This window comes from Tyto alba, unplaced genomic scaffold (assembly GCF_018691265.1).
Source record: "Tyto alba isolate M040663 unplaced genomic scaffold, T.alba_DEE_v4.0 Super-Scaffold_16, whole genome shotgun sequence".
Lineage (NCBI taxonomy): Eukaryota > Metazoa > Chordata > Aves > Strigiformes > Tytonidae > Tyto > Tyto alba.
The window spans coordinates 13,593,917-13,617,673 of NW_024881278.1; the positions used below are offsets into that span (position 1 = coordinate 13,593,917).

The 23,757-nt window shown below is 40.6% G+C and overlaps 1 protein-coding gene across 2 annotated transcripts in view; it reads right to left on the bottom strand.

Annotated features, from left to right (window-relative positions):
• Nucleotides 1-23,757, bottom strand: part of XDH (xanthine dehydrogenase) — a 53,028-nt gene that overhangs the window by 11,810 nt on the left and 17,461 nt on the right. For both annotated transcript variants that reach the window (XM_032989404.2, XM_032989405.2), the window contains 19 exons: nt 22,879-22,971; nt 21,960-22,111; nt 20,924-21,017; nt 19,966-20,075; nt 16,027-16,211; nt 15,329-15,503; nt 14,794-14,883; nt 13,967-14,136; nt 11,326-11,449; nt 10,797-10,916; nt 9,100-9,196; nt 7,051-7,175; nt 6,176-6,309; nt 4,715-4,802; nt 3,996-4,082; nt 2,379-2,570; nt 1,745-1,890; nt 1,066-1,147; nt 417-512 (listed from right to left, as the gene is read on the bottom strand). In XM_032989404.2, coding sequence (XP_032845295.2) covers nt 417-512; nt 1,066-1,147; nt 1,745-1,890; nt 2,379-2,570; nt 3,996-4,082; nt 4,715-4,802; nt 6,176-6,309; nt 7,051-7,175; nt 9,100-9,196; nt 10,797-10,916; nt 11,326-11,449; nt 13,967-14,136; nt 14,794-14,883; nt 15,329-15,503; nt 16,027-16,211; nt 19,966-20,075; nt 20,924-21,017; nt 21,960-22,111; nt 22,879-22,971 — 2,360 coding nt within the window. The remainder of the gene's footprint in view (nt 1-416; nt 513-1,065; nt 1,148-1,744; nt 1,891-2,378; nt 2,571-3,995; nt 4,083-4,714; nt 4,803-6,175; nt 6,310-7,050; nt 7,176-9,099; nt 9,197-10,796; nt 10,917-11,325; nt 11,450-13,966; nt 14,137-14,793; nt 14,884-15,328; nt 15,504-16,026; nt 16,212-19,965; nt 20,076-20,923; nt 21,018-21,959; nt 22,112-22,878; nt 22,972-23,757) is intronic.

The window sequence follows — 23,757 nt, forward strand, 5'->3', positions numbered from 1 at the left end:
TTAGATTTCTCTTTCATTTGCCTGCCAAAGCAATGTTGCTCCCTTAGGCCCTTTTAACTACAAAGGCATTAGCATACACAGATAAATATATTTGCAATACAACAAATTTTTCTATAAAATATATGTAAACTGTAGTTCTATGGGATTAAATGAAATTGCCAGAGAAGCTATATTGTAAGCATAACCTGTATTATCTACATAGTAATTGTTAAAATGATGAACCACCTAGTTCTCATACTCAGCTGTGAAAATAGTCTGGAAATCTAGCACTGCTGCTGAAACTAAGAGGAATTAGTCATGATTTGTTACCCTACACATGCACATAGAAGTGTCAAGTTATCTGAGGCAATACTACAGAATGAGTGTAAGTTTTCTGAAAAGACATCTCATTTGGTTAAGTCCAAGCTCATTATTACCTGAATCATTTTGGTGTGAAGTCCTTGACCCATCTCAGTCCCTCCGTGTGTAAGTAACACGGAGCCATCTGTATACACATGGACCAGAGCTCCAGCCTGTAAGAGGAAATATTAATTCAAGAGTCATCATGAATGAACTAATGAAGTACTTAGCAGGTTTCAGTTACAAACTACAGAGAGAATTAATTCAGAACTAGACTAATGTTGTTCTTCAGTGTAATTAAAGCCACTAGTTTAAACTTTTGGTTTAGTCTCACCAACTCACTAGAAGTTTCAGTGACATAACAAACCTCAGACAGTATTTTCAGCTCAGAAAGCAGGTGAAGTAACTCAAACCTGCCCCTGTGAAATAGAGATGCACTCTTCACCTGAACTCTCTAACACCACTGACAGTTCATCAAGTCAGGTCAAACACAGAAACAGTTTTTCAACTATCGAGGAAGAGGGAATAGAGAGGGAAATTAACACAACGCTATGCAAACACAGCTGCACTGCGGTGGCTTTTGGACAGTATAAACTGCTAGCTGCTGTGTTGTTCATTTTGGTTTGAAAAACACGCGCTCTTTCTTAGCTAATTTACTACTTAGTACCTGGCAGAGGCAGCATAAATCTAGCTTCTCTACTGAAAAGGTGAATGACACTTACAGACCTGGTTCAGAAATGGGACGGTGAAACTGATGCCAAATTTGGTAGGAATGATGCACATCCCTCTCTTCTTCCAGCGATTCTGCCTGCAAGGAAAGAATGTTATTCATATACTCATGAGGCTTTCATCACAACTCAGTAGTATGCATCCCTCTGACAGCTTGGGTATCAAAGCAGAATTTAAATATCTGAATGTAATATAGACCGAGTTAATCAGTAATTTTTATGAAAGATTTGCTTTGTTTATGGGTTCCAACAAGAAGAAACCAGAACTGAAGGTGCCCCCCAGGCATTATAGAAGCATATTAATTGGACTATTAATTATTCAGTTGTATATAGTAGCCAACTAAAAAATACTAAAAGGCAGTCGAAAGCCTAAACAAATTGCCTTGATAGCCATTTGAAGAGCCTAGCTGGATTTAACAGACCCCCCTCTTCTTTGATACATTTCTCTTACAGAATCATGTCATACTAGGTCTGATTCCTGCTTTATTTAAGGTATCAGCTCACTGATAAGAGGTTTCTTCCTACGGTGAGCATGAAGGAATTTCAAGAAGATAAATTTTTAGAAGTCACTCTGCAAATATAAGGTCTCACTTCACATCACTCAAGTTGCTAGGAGAACTTCAGAAGTTTGTAGGCAACAGGTGCACCCAGTAACAAGACAACTCCAGAACACCTACTTGTTGAATTCTTCAATTAGTTTCTTCCTGGCATGATAGCTAGAGCTTGACAAACATTCATCCCAGCATCTTTGCAGAGTAAATCCCTCCAGTTTTTGGTTAAAATGAGTCAGGTCTCCTTCATGATAAAGATTGAGCTTCCGCACCTTCCCAAAGAGACATATAAAGGACATGTCAAGTTCAATCCTTCAGACTAGGTCTTTTTAGTGGATGGCATCAAAAGCATGTTGGTTCCTAGTTTTACTCCTCACTCTACAGAACAATAGAGTTAACAGACATATATCTGTTTATGGGAAAATGGGGATTAAGAGATTAAGGCTGGGAATTTTCAAGAGAAATTGGGATTTAAGCACATTGTTAGTAAGATTAATGCACCTAGTACCTTTAGACTTTTTTAAAAACATCTATCCTTAAAGCAGATGTTACACAACTGAGGCTACTGAGGAAATTTAATGAAGCAGAAGATAATCCATGCTATCGTGTGGCTGTCATACAGGAAGTTTGAGATCCTGCTAAGGGCTTAGCAAAAATGAAGCAAAAGTTCTCATGCTTAGTAATTTTTCTGTGGCTGTGTCAAGTTCTCAAAGCCTGTTCAAACACAGCACCACCCTGAAATGTGTCAGTGGATCTGTACCTCCTCAGGTGGCAGGCCACAATTCCGAGCAATGTCACTCATCCAGCACTCAGCAATCATCATTCCTTGGGGCCCTCCAAATCCACGGAAGGCTGTATTGGAAGGCAAATTGGTCTTGCAAATAGTGCCCATGCTGCTGACATTGGGGATGTTGTAGGAGTTATCCAAATGTAACAGGGCTCTGTCTATAACCTGGGGAAGAGAAGGAATAGGGGTGGATGCATTTATCACAAATTGAATGTTGGACTTCTCACTAGCTGCCAAAGCCAGGCTGGAAAGCTCTGAGGCTAATTGACAACAAACAGCAATTTCTCTTGCACCCTGCAGTTCTGCAGTCACAGCTGGATGAGCACTGAGGTGCAGCCAGTACTCACTCCCATTTGCAGTCGTGTCAAGCAGAATCCTCCTGAAGGACAGGACAATAAGCACACTTCTCTATTAACACTTACGACCCTGGGACAGACAGAGCTTCAAAGCCCTTTGTTGGCCCTGGGCTCATGCTGAGCCAAACTGCTACTAAATACCATTACGCATCTGGAAGAACCAGAATCTTCTTTAATTACACTGAGTAATCTGTTACTGGAAAAGAAATCTTGATGATATCAAGTGACTCAACAGCTGGGCTATGGCAGTAAGGGCAACTATATGAAATAAAGATTTTCAATAGCTACATCTAAACTGCAAGATCTGAGATCTTTGTCCATTAATTTTCCGGACTGGGAAAGGGCTATAGCTTCGTTCTGGCTTCCGTTCCCCGATCTCCCTTCCAGCAGCAGCACAGAGAGATTGTATACATCTCAACCTTATTTCAACATGGAGTGTTTTCCAGTCCCTTGATTGAGACACAGTCAAAAAGACAATTCACACAGATGTACTCTCAACCAAGGCCTTAGTTTATGCAAAGACACTTGCCTGCCATTCTGCTCTGCACAGACCCAATCACATTGCTAGCATCAAATGTGGCTCTGGTAGAGCACTCTTGCAGCTCTCTCATACTGAAATGGATTAATTTTTGCAGAAAATTATCAAAGACTCAGTGGACTAGAGAAAAGGAGCTAGAATAAACATGACTGACTATTGGGTTGGTCACTCACACAACAGAAAATCAGAGGTTTTTTGCTCATCAGCACAAAAATTTTTGGAGACATAACTCAGATCCATTCTTGTCCTTAGTGCTTGTGAACCCAATATTAGCTTTAGCCAGTCCTTAACAATCTTGTTGATTTAGGCACTCTGCTCCAATCAGTCTCTTGACTTGAATGTTTCTTATTCCAAGAAACTTGCTTTCCCCAAAGGTGGGGAACTATCAGTCATCTTGCATTGTGCAACATGTTTTCCATCACAGTCATCTGTAATGCAAAGCAAACTTTCTCGACCTTTTTGCCTAATCCAAGTTACTACAGCATCAATAAGAATTATGTGGCACATGCCAAGGCAGGTCAGTTGGCTCAGAGATCAGTTGCAGGAGATCCAAAAACCCATCAAGCTCTGTTTTCAGCCATGTCAGGGAGCAGGATGTGCAAGCAATGCTGTAGACAACAACTCTCTGAAGTCAGAGCAAAAGGTTGCACAGGGAAATGTCTGCCACCTACTTAGCCATCAGAAAATTTTACTTACCCCATGAGAGAGGTCTACAGAGTTGCCCCCATTGCTGTAGTATGACACCTCCAGACTCTTGACTTTCCCATTCTTCATGAAACCAACCTGTCAACAGAGTCTCCTCAGTAATAGGCTTTCTACAGAATGTTCTGTTTCATGCTTCCCTCCAAAACTGAATAGACCTCATACAGGAAAAAGGCTGACTGTCTTTTGCTGCAGCATAGGACAAGCGCAGGCAGCAAATGAGGAAGCTTCCCAGTAAAGGGTTCATGTATGCATCTTAACCTTGTTCCAGAGAACTCTTCTATAATAACACCTGGCTGCTTGTCACAGCCACACCTTCCTTAACAGGTTTTTGCTTTGAAAAGCAGAAGCAGTTGGATGAGGATTGAAGAGGAAAGGAAGTTAACAAAACAAACAGTACTACGATGCTGTAGACAAGTGAGGGGAGCATTTAAGAACAATGTGATTGTCCGCAGGGGCAAAGTCTTGGTTGCAAGGAAGAGGGAAGTATTTTTGCTGAGGTCACAAGAAGGAAACCATCTGAGCCAAAGGATGATTGCAAGACCCTAACAGGAAAAATGCTATAACACAGCTGACCTGATCCATTTGCAGCAGGGGAGATCAGCAGTGAAACAACCAGAGCAGCAATTTTTTCACAGTGTCATCTTACTACTCTCTGGTGTTTCAGGTGACAACACCAAGACAACATGCATTCATTTCATATGTATGCCTACCTTGTACCTCCCCAGGAAGGGGTGTCTCCCGCCACTTATCAGCATGTCCTCATTTCGATCCAGCATGCACCTTACTGGGCGGCCAGTTCTGTTAGAGGACACATTCATCAGGTAAAGCACAAAACACACAATATGGTTCCTACAGAGCAAGACTCTCCTCTTAGTGAGTACTGTCTTTCCAGAGTGGCAATGGGGAGTTAGGGGTAAACTGGTTCCTCTTAAGAAAATCGCAAGACAGAGTGAAAAAAAAAAGATCTTAGAAATTGTGACCTGTTCGTGAAATCTCTTGCAGAGACTCTTATATTAAAAAGAAGGATAGTATCTTACAGAGACAGATGCTAATAACTGAGCAATCACTGTTTTCCAGACTATTTCTCAAAGCACTCTCTTGGCATTGCAAGAGAGAATGCCATATGAATTATATAATAATGCTAAGTAAAGTACTAACTAGCCTTCAATTTGACCTTTTTTATTTGCTTATTTACTATCCAAGGAGAAAAACAAGGAGAGAAGGAGTTGCTTTTCATTTTCTAAGAATTCTGCCTTCCAAGTGCCTCTCTTCAGGTTGTAAAAATATCTAGATGCCATAGATGTTATTTCATAACCTCTGGGATATAAAACAGTAGTTTAGCTGGCAGAGAGAAGGGAAAGAAAAAAATGCACATGTATTACTGATTAATTAGAGAAAGCAGGTGGTTTGCTCAGAACAGGAAAATTAAAGCTGATTTAAGCACTGGAGCTTCATTTGGGCTGTTCTCTTCCAAAGGTATTTTATCAAATTGCTGCTGTGTTGCAAGACCTATCTAGCATTGCCAGCAGGGTGCATCCTCACATACAGGGGTAGTATTGGGAAGGGCAGGGTTACATGCAGGGCACAAATATCATCTCAGAGGCCACGTTCACTCAGAACTACAGAGACCTGCACAGTTAAAGATGAGCCCATATCAAAACTCCAGAACATTTCCAATCTACACTTCACAGATGGTTACATTCTAGGTTTGTTCACTGAGCTTTCAGGGGTTTGAAAAGTGTGGGTTTCTGTTCAGCTGGCATAGCAGTTTTGAGCAAGAACACTCTCATACCTCTATTATACAAAATAACAAGCATGGCTGGTGCTTGATTTTGAAAGGGTTTAGGGTCAAGCGAAGGAGAGAGGCAGATAATTTGAGATGTAAGTGTCCAGAGAGCCCCAAAGGAACAGCAGAGTAAGGTGGTTTTCTCCCTTCCCTATTAAAAGCTAACATTCCTGCACAAGCTTAGTCCCCCTGAGCAGGTTCAATTCCTCCTACCAGCAAAGAACCCATTAGATCCCTCCTTTGGGAAATCTCAGGCTTGCTATAAACTGTATAGTAACAAGACTTGACAAGTCTTGAAAGTGCTTCAGTGTAAACAGTGCTCCAGAAAGAGGCAGGCTGAGACAGTCTGAAAGGAAAAGGCCCTGTTCCCCACACCCAAACTTACTTGAAGGCTGCGACAGCCACTGCAGTTGTCAAAATAGTATTCCTAGTCTCTTTTCCTCCAAATCCTCCTCCCATTCTTTTCACTCGAACCACAATCCGATTTGAAGGGACTCCCAATGCATTAGCAGCAAACTCCTAAAGAAAAACAGAACAGCAGAACATGTAGAGCTGAACTGCTGTTAAGAACTAGATATCAACACATTGTCTTTCTGCAACCACTGCAACAGTGCAAATACTCTGTTATGTTGCAGGTCCTGTTAGTCCTGCAATTGGATTTAATGCAATTGGAAGCAATAAGGCCCATATTTCATCTCTGAGGTAGGAAGGCACACAGTGCTTCAGCAGACAGCACCAGATCCAGGAAGAGATTGACATGAGACGAGGTTACCAAGACACAGGTCTCATTTAGCACAGGGTTTGATGTCCATACCACTTTGTCCATTCTCCTCACTCTATTATGAAACCTTTGGACAGTCTTGCTGAGTCAGTAAACATGCCAAAGACACCCCACAGTGCCAGCAGCCTATCTCACAAGATGTCAACTGGTATATATAGGCAGTGTTTACACCACCTCTCTTTCTGACATGTCATTCAACAGTCATGCCTACTGACCAGCTGGCACCCTCTCCAGGAAGGGTTAAGCATGTAATCCCTGGTGACAAAGATGTGCTGCCAACAGAAACATCTCTGTCACCTGGAAGGTGACACCTTCAGGACACCAGTAGAATGGATATGGACTTTAGATACTATATCCAACTCTAAGTCTATGTGGTTTTTTTATTCAAGATGGGATAAGATCAACTATAAAACAACCATTTATCTAGTCTGAAACTGAGAAACAAATGCCTTTTACAGAGCAGGTCAACGAGACAGTACCTGTGTCTTCATTAGGTTTTGGGTCGACACAAAGAGTTCCATCTCACCATCTTCCCCTTTTGGCACAGCCACAGTACACTGAGTTTCCAGATAGAAATGCTCCTGCCCGCCAAGGTACATCTCTCCTAGAAAATGGAAAGAAATGCCCCAAAGATATGGTGTCTCTGGTGTTATAAGCAGTCTCCCATCATGTGCTGCCTGCAAGCTATTGCTCTTTTGACATGTGTTAAATGACAATCCTTTGCACTGCGCCCAGCACTGGATAACCCTAGTTCTAAAACTGACACTTCTGGTTCTGCATTTAAAAACAAAACAAGAAAACCAAGAGATGACATGCCCCCCTTCCGCTTTCTAGAAATCTTCAGTCCAAAACATAAGTGGCTAGCATTTCAAAAATAAGCCTGCATACCACATCACTGACCCAGCATCCCCTAAGATGCAATGCTTGGTGCCTTTCAGACTGCCCTGATAACACCACTGAGATGAAAGCTAAAAATAAATCAAGTATAGTCTAGCCAGCAGATCAAATACAAGGTTACAGACTTTGAAACAGGGCAACAAAAACAGAAACCCAAAATGCTTTAAGATCTAACTGGGAGTCAATTCTTTGTCACTGCATGTGGCTCTTTCCCAGGGCATATTACCTGGCAGTGCTGAGGGTACAATTTCCAGTCATGTTACACACTATTATATGTCAGAATCAACTACATTTCTCAGTCATGGCCCTGGTATATTCAGCTGCCATGAAAATTAATATTCAGAGCGGGTCTCAAAATCCTGTTTCTCTCTTCCTTTTATTCAATTCAGCAACAAAACAGCTGCCTTCATTAGGTACATCAGTGAAAAATGCACAGTTGCGTGAGACAACGCCTACTCTGGTACATAGCACAGGCCTTTCTGTTGTGTTCTTGAGGGGGTTGGTCTGGCATTCACATAGTATTGCAGCCTTTTAAATAACCTATTCTTCTAGCTCAGAACGATTACTGCCTTGCCTGGCACAGTGTTTTCATTTTGTATATTATAGTACACTATAAGAAAGAGTTAACAACAGCTTATGACATCTTTGAAGCACCAGCGCCAATGGTTGACTGTAGAGGAAAGCCTCAGCAATTCATACCAAAATACAAAAGTGACAGACCTGGAAATAAGGGCTTTGCTTAAATAACTTCCCCCCTCCCCACGAGGATGTTAGGGGGTATGCTTCTTTGTGATCTTAAGAATGATCCCTTCACACCAGGCTTTGTGTCTGTAACTCATTTAACTATACTCTCAGATCTGTAAGAGGGATACAGCATCTTCTTATCAATAAATACATAATTCTCCAAAGGTCTGATGTTTGAGACGCTTCCTCTCAGGAGCTTTTGATTCGTGATATGTACACCAAGCAATGACATGGATCTGACAGAATATTCCAGTTCACAGCTCTGGCACTCTCTCCTCCTAACTCATAGATGTTTTAATCAGTTGTTGATAACTGCTACATTTACCCAGGTGTCTGCAACCTGTTTGGCAGACTCCAACTAAATGAAACCAAGCAGCACACCAAAACCCCTCATCCTCAAAGACAGACCAACAATGTTAAGTGTTACAGGGCAGTGTCGTGTTCTTCATGTTGGTGGATTAGGTTTTCAGATGCATCTATGTCCCATATTCATATGATACCATTATATACCAGGTTAAAGGAAATTGACTGTCTGTAAGATTCAGATCAAACTGTCCAGACAGGGAAAAGCTCCTATATGGATACATTTCAGGAAAAAAGTAAATCACTTTGTAGAATATTTGCTTAAGAAAATGTGTCCTTACATTGGAAGAGAGTGTTTACAGGGGCACAGCTGGGAGCATCCAAGTCTGTTTGAAACTGAAATTAAATCTTGCACAAGCTATTTGTATATAAACAGTTAGTTGAATTTAATATGAAATTAATTTAGTCCCACAAGCCTTATTTTCATGAGTTCAGTATCATATGCATAAAAAGGAGGCTGATAGCTCGACTTCTTTTGTCACAAACTATCCTATTTTAAAATCAGTATTAATGATTATTCTCACCTTCCAAAATGTGATCAGATTCTTCAAAGCCTTTCTTCACATCTCCTTTATTAATCCTCTTTATAGGCTTAAAAAAGGATTGTTTCTCAATAGCTTCCTAGGAAACATGATGACACAATGAATTTTTTGTGGAAGCGAAGTGAAAACAAAGCTTCCTCTGACTGAAGAAGAAATATCCAAAATAAAAAGCACAAGAACTTATTAGACACCAACTATGGTAATAGCTGTGACTTGACTTAAAGCAGCACATAATAATTTTTGGTAACACAGCAATTTCCCAATAAACACAATAATTGGACAATATTAGATTGCTCCCTGTGACCCATTTTACATTATGGACTTAGAACCTCAAGGTCTGTAGCCACCAGAGCTATGACTTACAATTTATGTTAACTATAGTCTGTGACCCAGATGGGAGGAAAAAATGAAAATTAAAAAAAACCCAAGGAGACAAATATACAGAAGAAGAAAACTAAATGTCTCAGGATGAGAAATTCTGCAGTTCACTTCTGAGCTAATATACAACAGTCTTTCTTGGGGAAGTTTCACAAATGTGTTTCACTTTTGACAAAACTGAAGCTTTCCATGATGAAAAAAAACAAAAAACAAAACAAAACAAACCAAAAACGGAATGATTAAACAACAAAAAAAAAACATCAGCACATTTTTGGCTCTACTCTCATCTTCCCTGGTTGAATAAACAACTAGAAGAAGCCTCAGAAAAGGGAAAGTTCTCACACATTGTTTGTGAACCCATAAATCACACAAACCAAAACCTCTGTCCACAGATGACAGTAGCAACGTCTGCACTAGACAATGCACAGACACTTTGTATTTGCATGAATACAATTCACATTACAACACGCATGGTATAAAACACTGACCATTAAAAAAAGTAATTAGAATCACATGGTTCTAATTTCTCCCCAGCACGAATGGCTTCATACATTTTTTCTTATTTCTAGATGTGAATGCTGTATTAGATATTATCATTTGCTTTTACTGTCACATAAGGAAATCTTGTCAACGTGGCTTCTAGTTAAAAAAAAAAAAAAAAAGCATTAAATGATCACATATTTTTGACATTCATTTCTTCAGCTTTGTGAAAAGCCACTTAAGAGCTGTGTCCGTACAGTCAGTGGAAGGGTTCACAGTCTTCAGGAGAGTGAACTCCTGAAAATTAATTTCATCAGCTTAGAAACTAGACAAGTGGTCTGCAGAAATCTCAGAGCAGCAGTGCAGTGACAGAACTAGAAAAGACATTTTCACACCCTATTATTGAGTGTTATAAATCAGAGAATGAAGAATGAAAGAATACCAATGAAGCCAGCAGGGTCATACCAGCAAATATTGAAAGCACGCACCTGTGGGTAAGAACGTAACTGACAGTAACCTTGCTAATTTAAACAAATTTGTGCTGAGCACAATATATCTATCAGTTTGGTTTATTTCTTTTAGCTTTAAACAACACAGAACAAGTTAATGTACTTCTAATCAGTACCACATCAAAGGTGTGTCTTCTTTATATTTAAATATACAGATTATTCCTTCTATCCATATCCTGCTGCTTCTATCCATATCCTACTGCACCCACAAAGACTAACATGTGGCTTAATACCTACAGGTGTGAGATCAGAAGTTAGCTAGACATCAGGGAATCCCAAGCTAGCTGCAGAAGCAGATCTGAGCCATCTTACCTGAATTGTGATGATAGGTTTGAGTTCTTCATACTTAATCTTCACAGCTTTAGCTGCTCTCCTGGAATGTTCTTGTGTGTCTGCAACAACTGCACCGATGATGTGACCAACACAAGTGACCTACAGGTAAAATCAGGACCCACCATCATTTGGTGTGTATATATGCAGTAACTGAGAGGCTTGTAATAATTCTCTTAATCTATTCCTTTTGTGCATTTTTTCGTCCATTTGTTTGGACTGGTCTATGTAAAACCAGTCAAGGGAAAACAAATCACAAACAACTTTGGACAGTAACTGAGTATGGAGGCTTGTCCCAGTGGCCTGCAGCTTAGAGAATATTGTAGACAACACAGAGGAGAGGGGCATGGGGCAAAGGGACTCAGGTCATTGAATTTGGCACCAGGATTTCTACTGACTCCAGTGCAGTTTGGATTTCTCTCCATATAAGGGAGATGACTTCACTGGACAATACGAGAAACCTTATCTCCTGAGCAGTGTGATCAAAAAAGGCTATTTTTAAACCACATACCACATCCTCAGCAAAGACAGTCTCATCATTAGCGATGCCAGTAATGTTACTGCCAGGAACGTCCTTGGCGGAGACAAAACACACAAACCCAGGGACACTCTGGGCTTCAGATGCATCTACAGAACTAATGAAAGAAAGGAGGAAAGGCAGGGTTATCATCTCTTATGTTCCTTTTTGCCAGTGCTTGAGATATCAATATATTTCCAAGCCTGATTCCCTGAAGCCTGGCTATGTAAAAGAGGAGGAGCTGGTCACATGAATATCATGGGAGATCAAGGCAGAAAGGGCAACATATTAGACTAAAATCTTTTGGAATCTATATGATAATCTGAATACTAATTGTGAGTCTGATCACCAGTCTGCTTCTTTGGACAATACTGTATCATATATCTTTTCCTTAGGACATAACTGAACTTGATCCAATCGCAGTCCCTCGACACCCTTTACCAAAGACATATTGGCATTAGTGATGGTATGTCTCCACTGTCCTCTTAGCTGCCATGATGCCGGGAAGGCAAGATTGCTCCCTGTCTATTGATAAACATGATATTGTACTGCAGACACATATCATCTACCATGGGTTCACCTCTTGAGAAAAATGTGGCTGTGAGGGAGAAGTTGCTGGGTATCAATCACAATGAAGCTGCAGAGTATTTAAAAGGATGAGAAAGCAATGACACTCCAAAAGACAAAAAGCTTCGTGAAAGGCTTTCTTCAGTAATCAGCAAGAGAGATACCTAACCAAAATGCCTGTCTGCTTGAATCATACATGGATTTAAAACTAAGTGACAAGCAGGACAGAAAAGTGCAATATAATTTAATTTTTATATGGAGCACTTCATTAAAAAGTCTATTATAAAAGCTCCTTTTACAATATTTTGTACATTGGCTATGTGATTGTCTTGCTTTACAAGGGAACTGTTGCAAACAGAATAGCTGTGGCTTTGTTTCTGCTCACTGAATAATTTATTGTCTCCTGTAAATTGCTGCAACTTTTTCAGCATGCTTTTTTAGATTCCTGAAGCTCCAATACAAACTGTGCCTGAAAGTAGTTGTTTATGCATCCCAGTGAGTTACAGACTTTTTTAAAAAGACATAAAATGTATGAATGAACTTTCCCACATGAACTCTTAGACTGCAGGAACTGAAGACCGTGATATTTTTCTTTGGAAAGTTCACTTTCCTGTACTTCTGCAGTAATGCCTCAGAAACAATCCCCTGACAGTTTCCTTTAGTTGGAAATAGAGAGGCAGATGATTTCTAATTTACACTTGGTGGTCAAAATCTGACTTGGGTGAAGTGGAAGTTTTCAAAACCAATATTTTGATCAACAAAATAATAGGTTGAATTACTTCTGACACCCAATAAAATATTCTACTACTTCCTCCACATAACAATACAGGCTCATAGCTTGAAATGTGAGTGTGCAATGTAAATACAAGAGAACGTGTACAGCAACCTCTAGAAAATACTGCACATTGCGGTCACAGGCATCACATCTGATGCTTTCTCTATTGCCTCATCTGCCTTGGCAGCAGTAACAATGCTTATGCGTTTACAACACTCATGAATGATCACATTGAAACCCCTGAGATTTAGCTATGATGACAGAGCAATTTCTTTCATATCCTGGGAGTCGACTACTACATCTGTGCATCCGTGACCACGATGCTGCCCATCCCATATCAGACCACTGTGGGAAACCTCTGGACAGGAAGCCCAAATCGGCGGGAAGTATTGCCTAAGGAACCTACAGCACATCGTAAGGCTATTGAGGATGGCACGAAGCAATGTAACAGTGTCCCACATCAAAGCAGTTAAAGGCAGATGAGAGCCTGCAAGGCCACCAAAATGTAAGCACAATTAGAGACTGGGGGGTGCAGTCAGCCCCACAATATTGCAGCATTAAAACTCATATGAGAATGTAGATGGCATTACCTGACAGGGTAGGTGTTTTAGAGTTAGTCATTACCATAAATTATGCATCAGTCATACCCTGCACAGACAAGATGTTTTCAGAGACAGCTGCACTTCCAAATATTGACCTGTCCACCTTGCTACAGCCAAGCACAAACAAGTCTACATCTAATGGCTGAAGCTAGCTCACACAGAACCGTTATGCAGAGGGCTTGTCCATAGCCAGTGCAAGTAAGCATCGTGCAAGGCAAAATCCAGAAGACAGTATACACACAGCTGACTCACCAGCAGGAATACTGTGGCAGAACTCCATGTTATAACCTATTTTTAGGCAGATAGGAAAGAGCATGTTCAAGCTGCATGCTCTGGTTAGTGATTAAAATGACAAGTCCTCAGACATTGTCGTGCTCTCCTACTCTGCTCCTTTTTAATCCTGCATCCTTGAGTATAAGACGTAGGACATGCAAAAAGGTTGCCCAGGGCTGAGGGCTTTGTACTTCAGCACAGCTCTGAGTTTGGAGTTAATTCCCTCATATTCCCACTGATGCAGACTTGCAAGGCAGCTGTAACACATACAGCTCACCTCCATGTAACAGCGTGCAATGAACTGGACTTCCCACTAATGCAAAAACCTTTCCCTCAACTGCAACTTGACAGGTCAATGTTTTCCAAGCCATCAGGCATGAGATGCCTCCAACATCTGAAACTCAGAAGAAACACTTACAGGATCTTAGCGTGGGCTTTGGTGCTGGTCACCAGCGTTAGATACAGCTCGTTCTCATAGCAAGGGATGTCATCACAGTAAACAGCTTCTCCACATGCTTGTTTGGCTGCTGAAACGTGCATCAAAGGCCGGCCCACTGTATCTTCAACTGCCTGCCCCCTGGGCACTTCCTGGAGTAAAACAGATGACTGACTACTACTGCTTAGATTTCAGGGGACAGAAGCATTGATGGGAGAGCAAAAGGCACCATGAGACATTCTAGTGAGATGGGGAATGAGATGGGGGCTCAGTCCTGTGGGAAAGGAAGGTAAACAATATAGAGTGGCTACACAGAGAGGGCTGTAGAGAACAAAGTGAAAAGGACTTGGTTTTTGAAACTGTTTTGGAAGTGAAAGGTTTGATGTGACAGGTTTTGTAAAAGGTTCAAGTTCTGAAGGTAGCTTCCACTCTTGAAGCTGAAGAGAACAGGTCATTAATGGAGAAATAAGGAAGAAGATATATCCTAAATCTGAAGCCTGAAAGTGCAAAGAAAGGTGGGTTTTAACTGGGGAAAGCAGAAAGGCAATTTCAGTTTGGATACGGAGCTGGCTGCAGGAGGACAATGCTACCCACAGCAATTTTTATGAAGCTGTGCACATCAGGAATGGTCACGGGCAATGACAGGAAAGAACATTGTATCCTAAAGCAAGGAAGGGACTGAGACCCAAATACAAGCCTCAGGAATGGCATTATATAAGGTCATGTATTGCCCATACCCAGGGAGACAAGAAGTACAGTTTGAGCTACAGAAAAGCCCAGGTCCATGTCATGCAGGTACTACTACTTACCTGGAAGAGCTGGGCATTTGCAATGGGATCTTTGTGAAACAGCTCTGTAGCACTGATGTAGTTCGAGGGGACAGGATCACACAGATTTTTCTGCCAGAGACACATTAAAGAACAATCATCTTCCCTGCCAGGCCCTTTCTCACGCTCCCCAGCAGCCCAGGATACTCTCCATCCTCCAGTGAAGATAATTCATCTTGTACTGGGTAAAAGGCAAATAGAACTCAGGTTCTGTGCAAAGAATAGCCACAGACCCATGAGAACAGTTGTAACGCAAAGGGGAGAAGTCCAGGAATCTTCCTGTGAACCCACAGATCAGCATCCTTCCACAGCAAGGTAGGGATGCTACAGGGAAGCAAGTGGGAAGATACACTAGTCACTGCCACACAGGGAAGGAGTAGCTCTGGCAGCTGTTGCAACATGGAGTTTGTTATCAGGTACAACCCTGCTTCAATTTGAACCCTCTCCATGCCTTCCCCACCAAGGCAACGCATACAGGTCCTCCTCCCCCAAATCTGCCTTCCCTACCAGCACTCACAGTGCCATTGTGGTTCTTGTTCAGTTTCTGAAGGACTGTCAGGTAGAACTTGAAGAAGAAGCTGAGCGTCAGCGTGCGTCGGAAATCCACCATCCCACCAGGCGCAGAAGGAGACAGATCCATCTCACCTGCCAGTGTGCGGCAGGCATCCTGCAGCAGCTTCTCATTCCAGTCTCTGCAAGGGAACAAAGGTGACACACAGCCCTTTCTCAGCCCTGAATATCATCAGGGCAGACTAACTCTTTTGACATGGCAGCCCCACAAACTCTCAAGAAACAGTCACCTCTTCTATCTCTGTTTATAATATGTGTCAACTTTGCTCTCATCTCGGGCTCATGTCATCTTTTCTAAAGATGTGGCAAAACTAGTATATGATAAGAGTACAGGTTTCTCAGTCCAGTTTGAAAGAAAACCAATTTTGTAGGTCATGCTTGCATCTAGCTTCTGCCCACTTCAACAGATGAGTGAATTTAACAAGGAAATGGCTCTCAAATAAACTGACGTGGATCTTTAGGGGTAAGAAGTACTGGAGGAAGCAAGGCATCACGCAAAACACAGACTGCTGCAGAAATGTAGCTACAACTCTTCCCCTTTATCTTTCTGTGTATTATGAGAGAGGATTTAGGATATTTGAACTGCTTCTGTAAAAATCAGCACTGTTTCATTAGACAGCCCTTCTATCACAGAAAAATTCCTACCTGCCAGTGAGCTCCTTGCAAGTTTTTAGTGCCATGACAGTGGTAGGAGCCATTCCTCCATAGCTTAGTTTTATCTCCTCCACTCGGCTAGTGCCATCTTGAAACAGGACTCTCATCCCACAGGTCACAATAGCAATGTCATCCTCCCGACGGGAAGCCTGCTTGAAAGCTGAGAAGTATTCACCCTAGAAGACAGGAAAATATTTCTCTATTCTCTACCTTGGCATTCTTTGGAGTATAAATATGGACAATCTGTTAACCTATCTGTGCATAGATGAGCTATTCCAGGGAACTATCTGGTTGATTCATCTTACAGGGCCAAGCAGGTCTTGTTTGTTCAGGCAGCACTGTATATTTTCACATGATTAATCCTAATGTATTAGAGCAGTGGTTATTAGCTAGCCTAGGACTGTGTGAGAAATGCGCTTTGACAGAGATCTGCTTGTACCTGTCACATTTTTTTCTGTATCTTGAGAGGAAGAACCAAGACAGGTTGGTGGGGTTTTTTTGTACATAAACAATCTTACAGTTCCTCAGCAACTTTTTCTTTCTCCCAGGCTGCTAAGCTGGAAGCCTAATCAGTAAAAATCACATCCTAAACCCCTTCCCTTCAGAAGTCTTTGATCTCTGCAAGAACTGAAATCAATAATCACATCTCAGTTCTAAAATAGACCAGACTAATTAATATAAGACAATTTCAATCTGTTACTGCAAATACAATTCTCAATAACTGTCCTGAATATTCTGCTGGTCTCCACAAATCAAGGAAATTATTTTAAATGCACCAGCAACTACAATTTACAAAACTCAGCAGCTCTCCTATGAAGAGTGACAGTAAATGTGAGACTAACACTCTACCAGTACACACCAAGTGATGGTGTCACCTTGAAGTCACAGTACAGTCAGTTTATCCCCTTGCCTGTCCTGCAGATCATGACAAATTGCTGTTCAAGCATCCTGCAGACTAAGAGAGGAATTGAATCCAATGTCTTTGCATGGCTCTTCTGGACAGTTTTCTGCCAAGTTTCTTCTCTAATAGCTTAGCCAAGTGACTCTGCATAGCACAGCACTCTGTTCCATTAATTATTTCTAATCAGAAGTGGACAGCAATTCTTTTGTTATTGTAAAGAACAATTCCTCTATTGTTGTCAATGAGAACAGTTTCACAAGAGGGCCCTTCTGTGCATTGAGAGCTTGTTATTGGAGATATAACTGAAGAGTGCATTTCATTTCCTGAATTCAAGTAATTATTAGGCAGCAAGCAGATAATAGCAGAGGAACATCAATAGCATCCTCCTGATGAGGACATTCTGCCACTCTGCTTGTTAAACCAATTAGCTTCCAAAGAGAAGAAAAAACAGCGTCTTCTCTCACTGCACACTTCAGAGAAGATTTCTTATAACGATTGCAACAAGAGGGAACTATTTGCCTTCACTCCTCGCGAGACACCTTAGTTTTCTTGGTACAGAGTTCTGTGGGAGAAAAGGACTATTTTGCCTCACTGGGAGTGTAGGTAAGGTAGCCATCACATCAGCTGCCTAAGTCTGCCTTACCTCTTGGTGAAACAAGAGAGCACATGCCCTCTAAACTATCACAGTGGAAGTTTCTAAGAGTTATTCTCACAGGAAAACCAAGCAACCCCTACTCTTAACAGCTGCATATTAGAGACCTAGATTAGTCTTCTGTCTCCCCTTCTGGACAAGATGCAACACCAGATAGGAGCACATTAGGAAATACACAGGCTCCAAAAGTTTCACAGGCAATATTCACAATTGTAAAAACATTCTTTCCCTGTCAATTTTTTGAGTCCACCACCATGGAATATAGAGATCAGTAATGGATAAAGGATATGAATTTAAAAAATGAAGACTTAATGACTGCTTTCTGTCACTTCAGCACGGCAAAAATTGCAATACTATGAGCCTACGATGGCAATACTGAGCAAGCAGCAGGTTAAGATTGTTTTCCAAAGATGAAAATATATAAGCTGTGTAGTGAGGCTTTTTCTATTTGAAAACCGGTAAATGCCTATGTGATATAGAATACTATTATCATAAAAACTAAATAACAGTGACAAATGTGATAGAGGAAGATGTATGCAAGAGAAATGACATGAAAACAGATGGTCACTAAGCAAGTAATAACACAAGTGGTGCATAGCATTTGTGAACACTATCTGGAACACAAGGAATGTTTTTATAGTCCAAAAGAGGAAGGGTGTTGTTAAATAAAGGATATGTCGTGTTCTAAAAATGCCTTGGTATATACAAAAAGCTAAGCAGTTTTATTTTCTGGAATCTGTTTATATGTTATCTTTAATCCAGCGAGCTGTTTCCTTTTCTAAATACTGTCTTTGCTCAGATACAATCCCCTTGCAAGTAAAGACTCAAAAGTCTTTATTCCCTGAATATCTCAAATATTTGACACATGAACTAGCGGCAGAAGATGACATTATCTCCGCTCCCTCAAGAGCCTCTCTGTGATAAAGCCTGCCCTGAGCTCAGTTCCACTACAGTAACACTGACTCATGTAAACTGCTAAACTTCTTTAGTCTAATTTTTTCTGTTGTTTGGTCATTCTTACCCTTGGTGTGACAAGTCACATCAATGCAAGAGGTAACATTAGATTTAAACAAACATAAACCAAAAACTTTGATCTAGCTGTGTGCTGACACAGTCCTGCTTCCAGTAGTGAGGAATTAAGAACGCCAGAAGACACTGCCTGCCACATGCCATCACCTTCAGACAACCCCTGAAGAACTTTAGTCTCCCTGAATTGATGTTTGCGAGCAAAGATCAGTCAAGAAACCATGAAGTAGAGTTCAAAAGTTGTTTTAGTTTTTCAGACCAATGAGCTGCATATAACCTAGGGATAAAGCCACTGCCTTGCTGGTGAACATTTGTTTGCTTTATGAAATTGCCATATGACTGTCATATGGATGGAGGAATATGGTTTTCTACTAACGACGTCAAGCATGTTTCTCATTTTGGCAAAAAATGATACTTCCTGCAATTATCATGAGATCAAAGAAGAATCACTGATAAATAGGTAGAAAAACACCATAAATAAAATAGCTGTGTTCCCTTAATAGTTAGATACAAAAATTAGACAGGATAGACAAAGGACTAATTGGTTCTATCCCATAATATGGTAGCATTTCAAGTAAATCACTGTTTTCCATTTATAAAGAAAATGTGTCACTACACTGTGAATCCTTGCATCTTTTAACTTGCAGCCTCAGGCTCTAAAAAGGTAAATACCTTTACAGCCATAAAATTACAGTCTGATGTTCTCAGCCCTGAAGGGAGAAAAAGAGAGTTTTACCTCTCAGACACTCTGAAGCAGTTATGGTTCATGCTGCTACAGAAGTGTTCATTATTCTGTTTGGAGAAATTTGAAGTCACAAGTCCACATTGCCCAAATGCCCCAATAATCAGTCTTTGTCATTTCAGTCTTGAAAGGCAAGGATGCAGAAACCAAACTTGCCTTTTATCTGTACACACAGTTTCCCATTTCTTTTCCCGTTTCAGATCACAGAAATTAAGCAGGAACCTCAGGAACCTTCACTTTACTTTAGCAACTGCTAGCATCTTTGCTATATTTATAAACAGACCTCTGTGAACATTACTTTGTCAGCTTTCATCATTACTGAACACACTCAAAAAGCTCCAGACAATAGAGTGCAATTTATATTTCTTGCACTAGAAAACCTCTTGGGCTTACCATAATTTATCACTGAGCCCAGCTTTCCTTGCTTGTCAAAAAGAGTATGTTGCTAGATTTTCACCAAATAACTTACTTGCTTCCTTGTCCACTGGGGACTACATAAGCATTTGGAGGTGAGTTTCCAAGGAAAAAAGTGCCTAACATTGAAAATAACTCAAATAAGAGCATTTTAGCTTCACAGACATTGATTGAAGTCTTTTCCTACAAGCTTACCTTCCTGCTGTAGGGTATTTCAACAGAGAGGAGTATTTCTTCAGGCTTAACTATTGTCTTTCTGTATCCGGTGAAGAACTTCTCATCCATCGTGATAGTCCTTTTGCCCTCTGTAGAGCAAGGGGAGATCAATGGCAGATGAATAACTCATATGAAAAACAGCAATAGTATGCATGAAAGAGCCTTCAACCTACACAAATCACTCTTGATATGGTATCAGTTTTCATTTTTCCACCCTCTTTCACTAAATCAAGAAGTATTTTCTCAGATTTACTTTGGTCCTTATGGAATCTATGACAGCCTCTGCCTACATAAAGTTTTATTTGCAGAGGAACTGATCAAAGAGACCTCCCTCCTCCTTTATCTAATTAAAGCTGAGCCTTCAGGTGAACTAGTTTCCCAACATCTCGATTTAATTCCCTCTTTCCCCTTTCCTCTGCCTGCACAAAAACCAGTACAAGAGGAAGTCATTGATCAGACAGTCCACTTCAAGGATCCTATTTCAAAAAATTCTTCCTCAAGAGCAAATACAAATTGAGAGGTGTGTCTTTCTTCATAGAAAAAGAAAAAAAAAAAACACACAAAACAAGTTTCAATCTTTATCTGAAAAATCTAAAAGGATCAAAGTATGATAGTGACAGAAACAATTTCATGCCTATTGTTTTTCATGAATGGACATCTTCAACCAGCTCTTCACAAGGACATGTCTGTAAGTACATACACAGTACCAGAGATTCAATCTGTCACAGAAGTTCAAAATTCTTTAGAAAGACAACCTTAGGCCTAGCCTTAGAACTTCAGCCTCAAAAAGGGCAAAATCTCTGAAGACTCAGACTAAGCCTATTTTACATAATGTTAACTTCCACTTTCAAGTTCTGACCTGACCTAATAATCCATGGCAGAGGACTGTTGACCATCCCATTCCCCTCAGTGCCACAGGGAAATACAAGTAACTTACTATTTGATACCAGAGTCAGCTTGCTTCCACTTGCCATTAATACAGGATTTAAGTCAGAAATTGGGCTTGCTGTCATTATGTTCCCACCAAGAGCCTAGAGTGATAATATATGCATCAGATAAATATTAAAAAAACTGAAGATACAGCCATAGCATCTTGTAATCCTGCATTACTCAGTATGCAGTGCACTAGAGGCTAGCTCTGCTTGAGTTTGCATAAATAAATTATTTTTGCTACTCAGCAATTTTAGGCCTTTAACGAAGTGGAAGAAAGTAAAACTATAAAATCAAGTTGCTCTCCCAATCAATACTAATGTTTTCCCAAAACAGTTTTAGGAACAGTCTTTGGAAAACTACATTACACTCAAACCATGTATGCCTAACAATGACAAAATTCAGTCACTGTAGCCACAATTAGGGAAAGATCCATGGAAGTACAGAGCATCTTTCCAGTAACATTCCAGAACCCAAGTTTTTTGGCTGCAATACAAAATGTGTGGCACAGTATCTTGTGGAACAAAGTCCTGTGTTTGGTAGGTTGGTTCATCAGATTGCTTGATATATTTTTTTTTAGTATATGGAGTTTGAACCACCGAACCCAACTCTTCATTCCCTTTAAAGCTAGAGGAAGATTTGTCAGACCTGATGCATTAACACTATTGCTACCATAGTTGTCCTGGCAAAAATCTACATGCCTGTTTCTTTGACGTTTGTCCAGCACGATAAATACATATTTGTTAAATTAGTCAAATCTCACTACAGTTTCCCCCAGTTTTCCTGATAACAGCAATTGAAGACGTGGACAACCGCCATGTTTCCCTTGCTTCCTAAATCTGTGATATCAGTGTGACACAGACACCAGCTGAGACCCATGTTTCTCTCAGTTCCTGGGGTTGCTTTATGTGTACTAGCTTCTTTGCCTAGGTTTGCAAATGTTCTCGTGTGAGAAGCACGTGGCACATCAACACTGGATGAGGCAGGCCAGATCCTCAGGCTGAGCTTTCAGTTCCTGTCCCTGCTGCTCCTGAGTCACTTACAGCAACGTTCCTGATCTGTGGCCCTGCAAACCACCGCAGCTGTTCAAGGACAGCCTGGAAGACCTCTGTTTTGTAAGGAGGAAGCTCTGCCACCACTTCTCTCAGCACCTCCTCTACTGAGCTCAGGGTACAGGCAGCACCGAAGGTGACCCCTGTGAACAAACAAATGAAAAGAATTGTTGTTCTCCCAAATGCCAAGGTACAGAAGGACGGTTATAACTGTGTCTACAAAACTTAGATTTAGACTGCAGGGTGTACAGAAGACATTCAGTCACACTAGACTTGTTTTGTATGGATGGCATGTAAACATCACGTTCTTGGAAAAAAAATCACCTTTAAATCAGAGCTCATGGTGGCACTGCCTCTCACATGACAGTAACCTACCACCCTTTTGCTTCAGTGTATTATGAACGATATTTCCCTCCTACTAGATTGTCTTTTGAGAAGTGAACTCAAAGTCCTCTCCAGTTTCCACATCTTAAATTCACTACCAGGCATTAGGTCACATGCACTACATTGTGCTAATTACTTCTAACTATTTGTAAGGCCGACCTCTTTCCACCATGAATATGAATAATCCACTTAGTCACACTTAGATTGTCAAATCCAGCATCTTTCCCCCAGTTACTAATTTTAAAATCTTTCCAGATAAAAAGATTGCCCACTGAAACCCATTATTAACCCAGTTAATATATGTAAAACACCATACATCAAACAGATAAAATGTCTAATATGCCTTCTAGTGAAATCTCTCTCTGATTCTCAAATTATTTTTACACAGCACTCGATTCTCTTCAAGGGAGATGCATTAATGCATACAGAAAGCAGGTTTTAATCTGGGTTTTTTCCTTCATATCCTCTTTATTATTCTGTGGAGTCATTACTCACTTCACAGGCATTCTGCATCTTTTTTGCTCACCTGTTCCAGTGTGCTGAACAGCATTCATTTCAGGGATCCAGGCTGGTGCTATTATCACTGGATACAACATGTTCTTTAACCTCATCTCAATACCTTAAGGAAAAGTAAGAGTCCTTCAGTTACAGACAGTTGACAGAGAGCCTATGTTAACTGTTTCCCAATGAAATGGCAGCAGGTCTATTAGAGAATCAGTTCACTGACCATCTGTTACACAGATTATGTAAGATCACAGAGACGCCTACCTAAAAGTTGTTTTCCACTAATACTAGAACCCTCATAGGGAAGTTTTAGACACTCTTTTCTAGGCCTAAAATAACCTTCAATATACTGTTTAGTACTTGTGTAATCTGGCTATTGTTGTACATAATCCTTCAGGAAAGAACAATGAATACAATGAACAACACAAAGTTTGGGGATTGTCTCCTGAACCAATTGCTGGGGATAACAGAATTACTAGAGAAGTCTGAACTCTCCTCAGCACTGATGTTTGAAGTAGTACATATTTTGGGGGAAAAAGCAATAAGATTTCAAGTCTTGAGAGTTCACTCACTGAAAAATCTTTCAAAACACAGGTTTCAAAACTGAATTAATTTGCTTATGAGGACATTATACACAGTGCCACTCCCCTCTTCTCAAAATTCCACAAACCTAGCACAAAAGATCAGAGGTCTAGATAAGCTTTTTTGGTTTTCACCCGACACAGGAAAGATCAAAGAAAGACATTCACTGTGAGATTAATCTACCTGAGAAGAAAATTTGTTCTACATACAATCTGAAGATTAAACAGCTATTTAACAGCAATTGCATGAAGGTGTTTTACATTTGCACTGTTCTCACAAAATACTTGATGAAAAGTTTTCCAAATGCTCATAGTAAGCA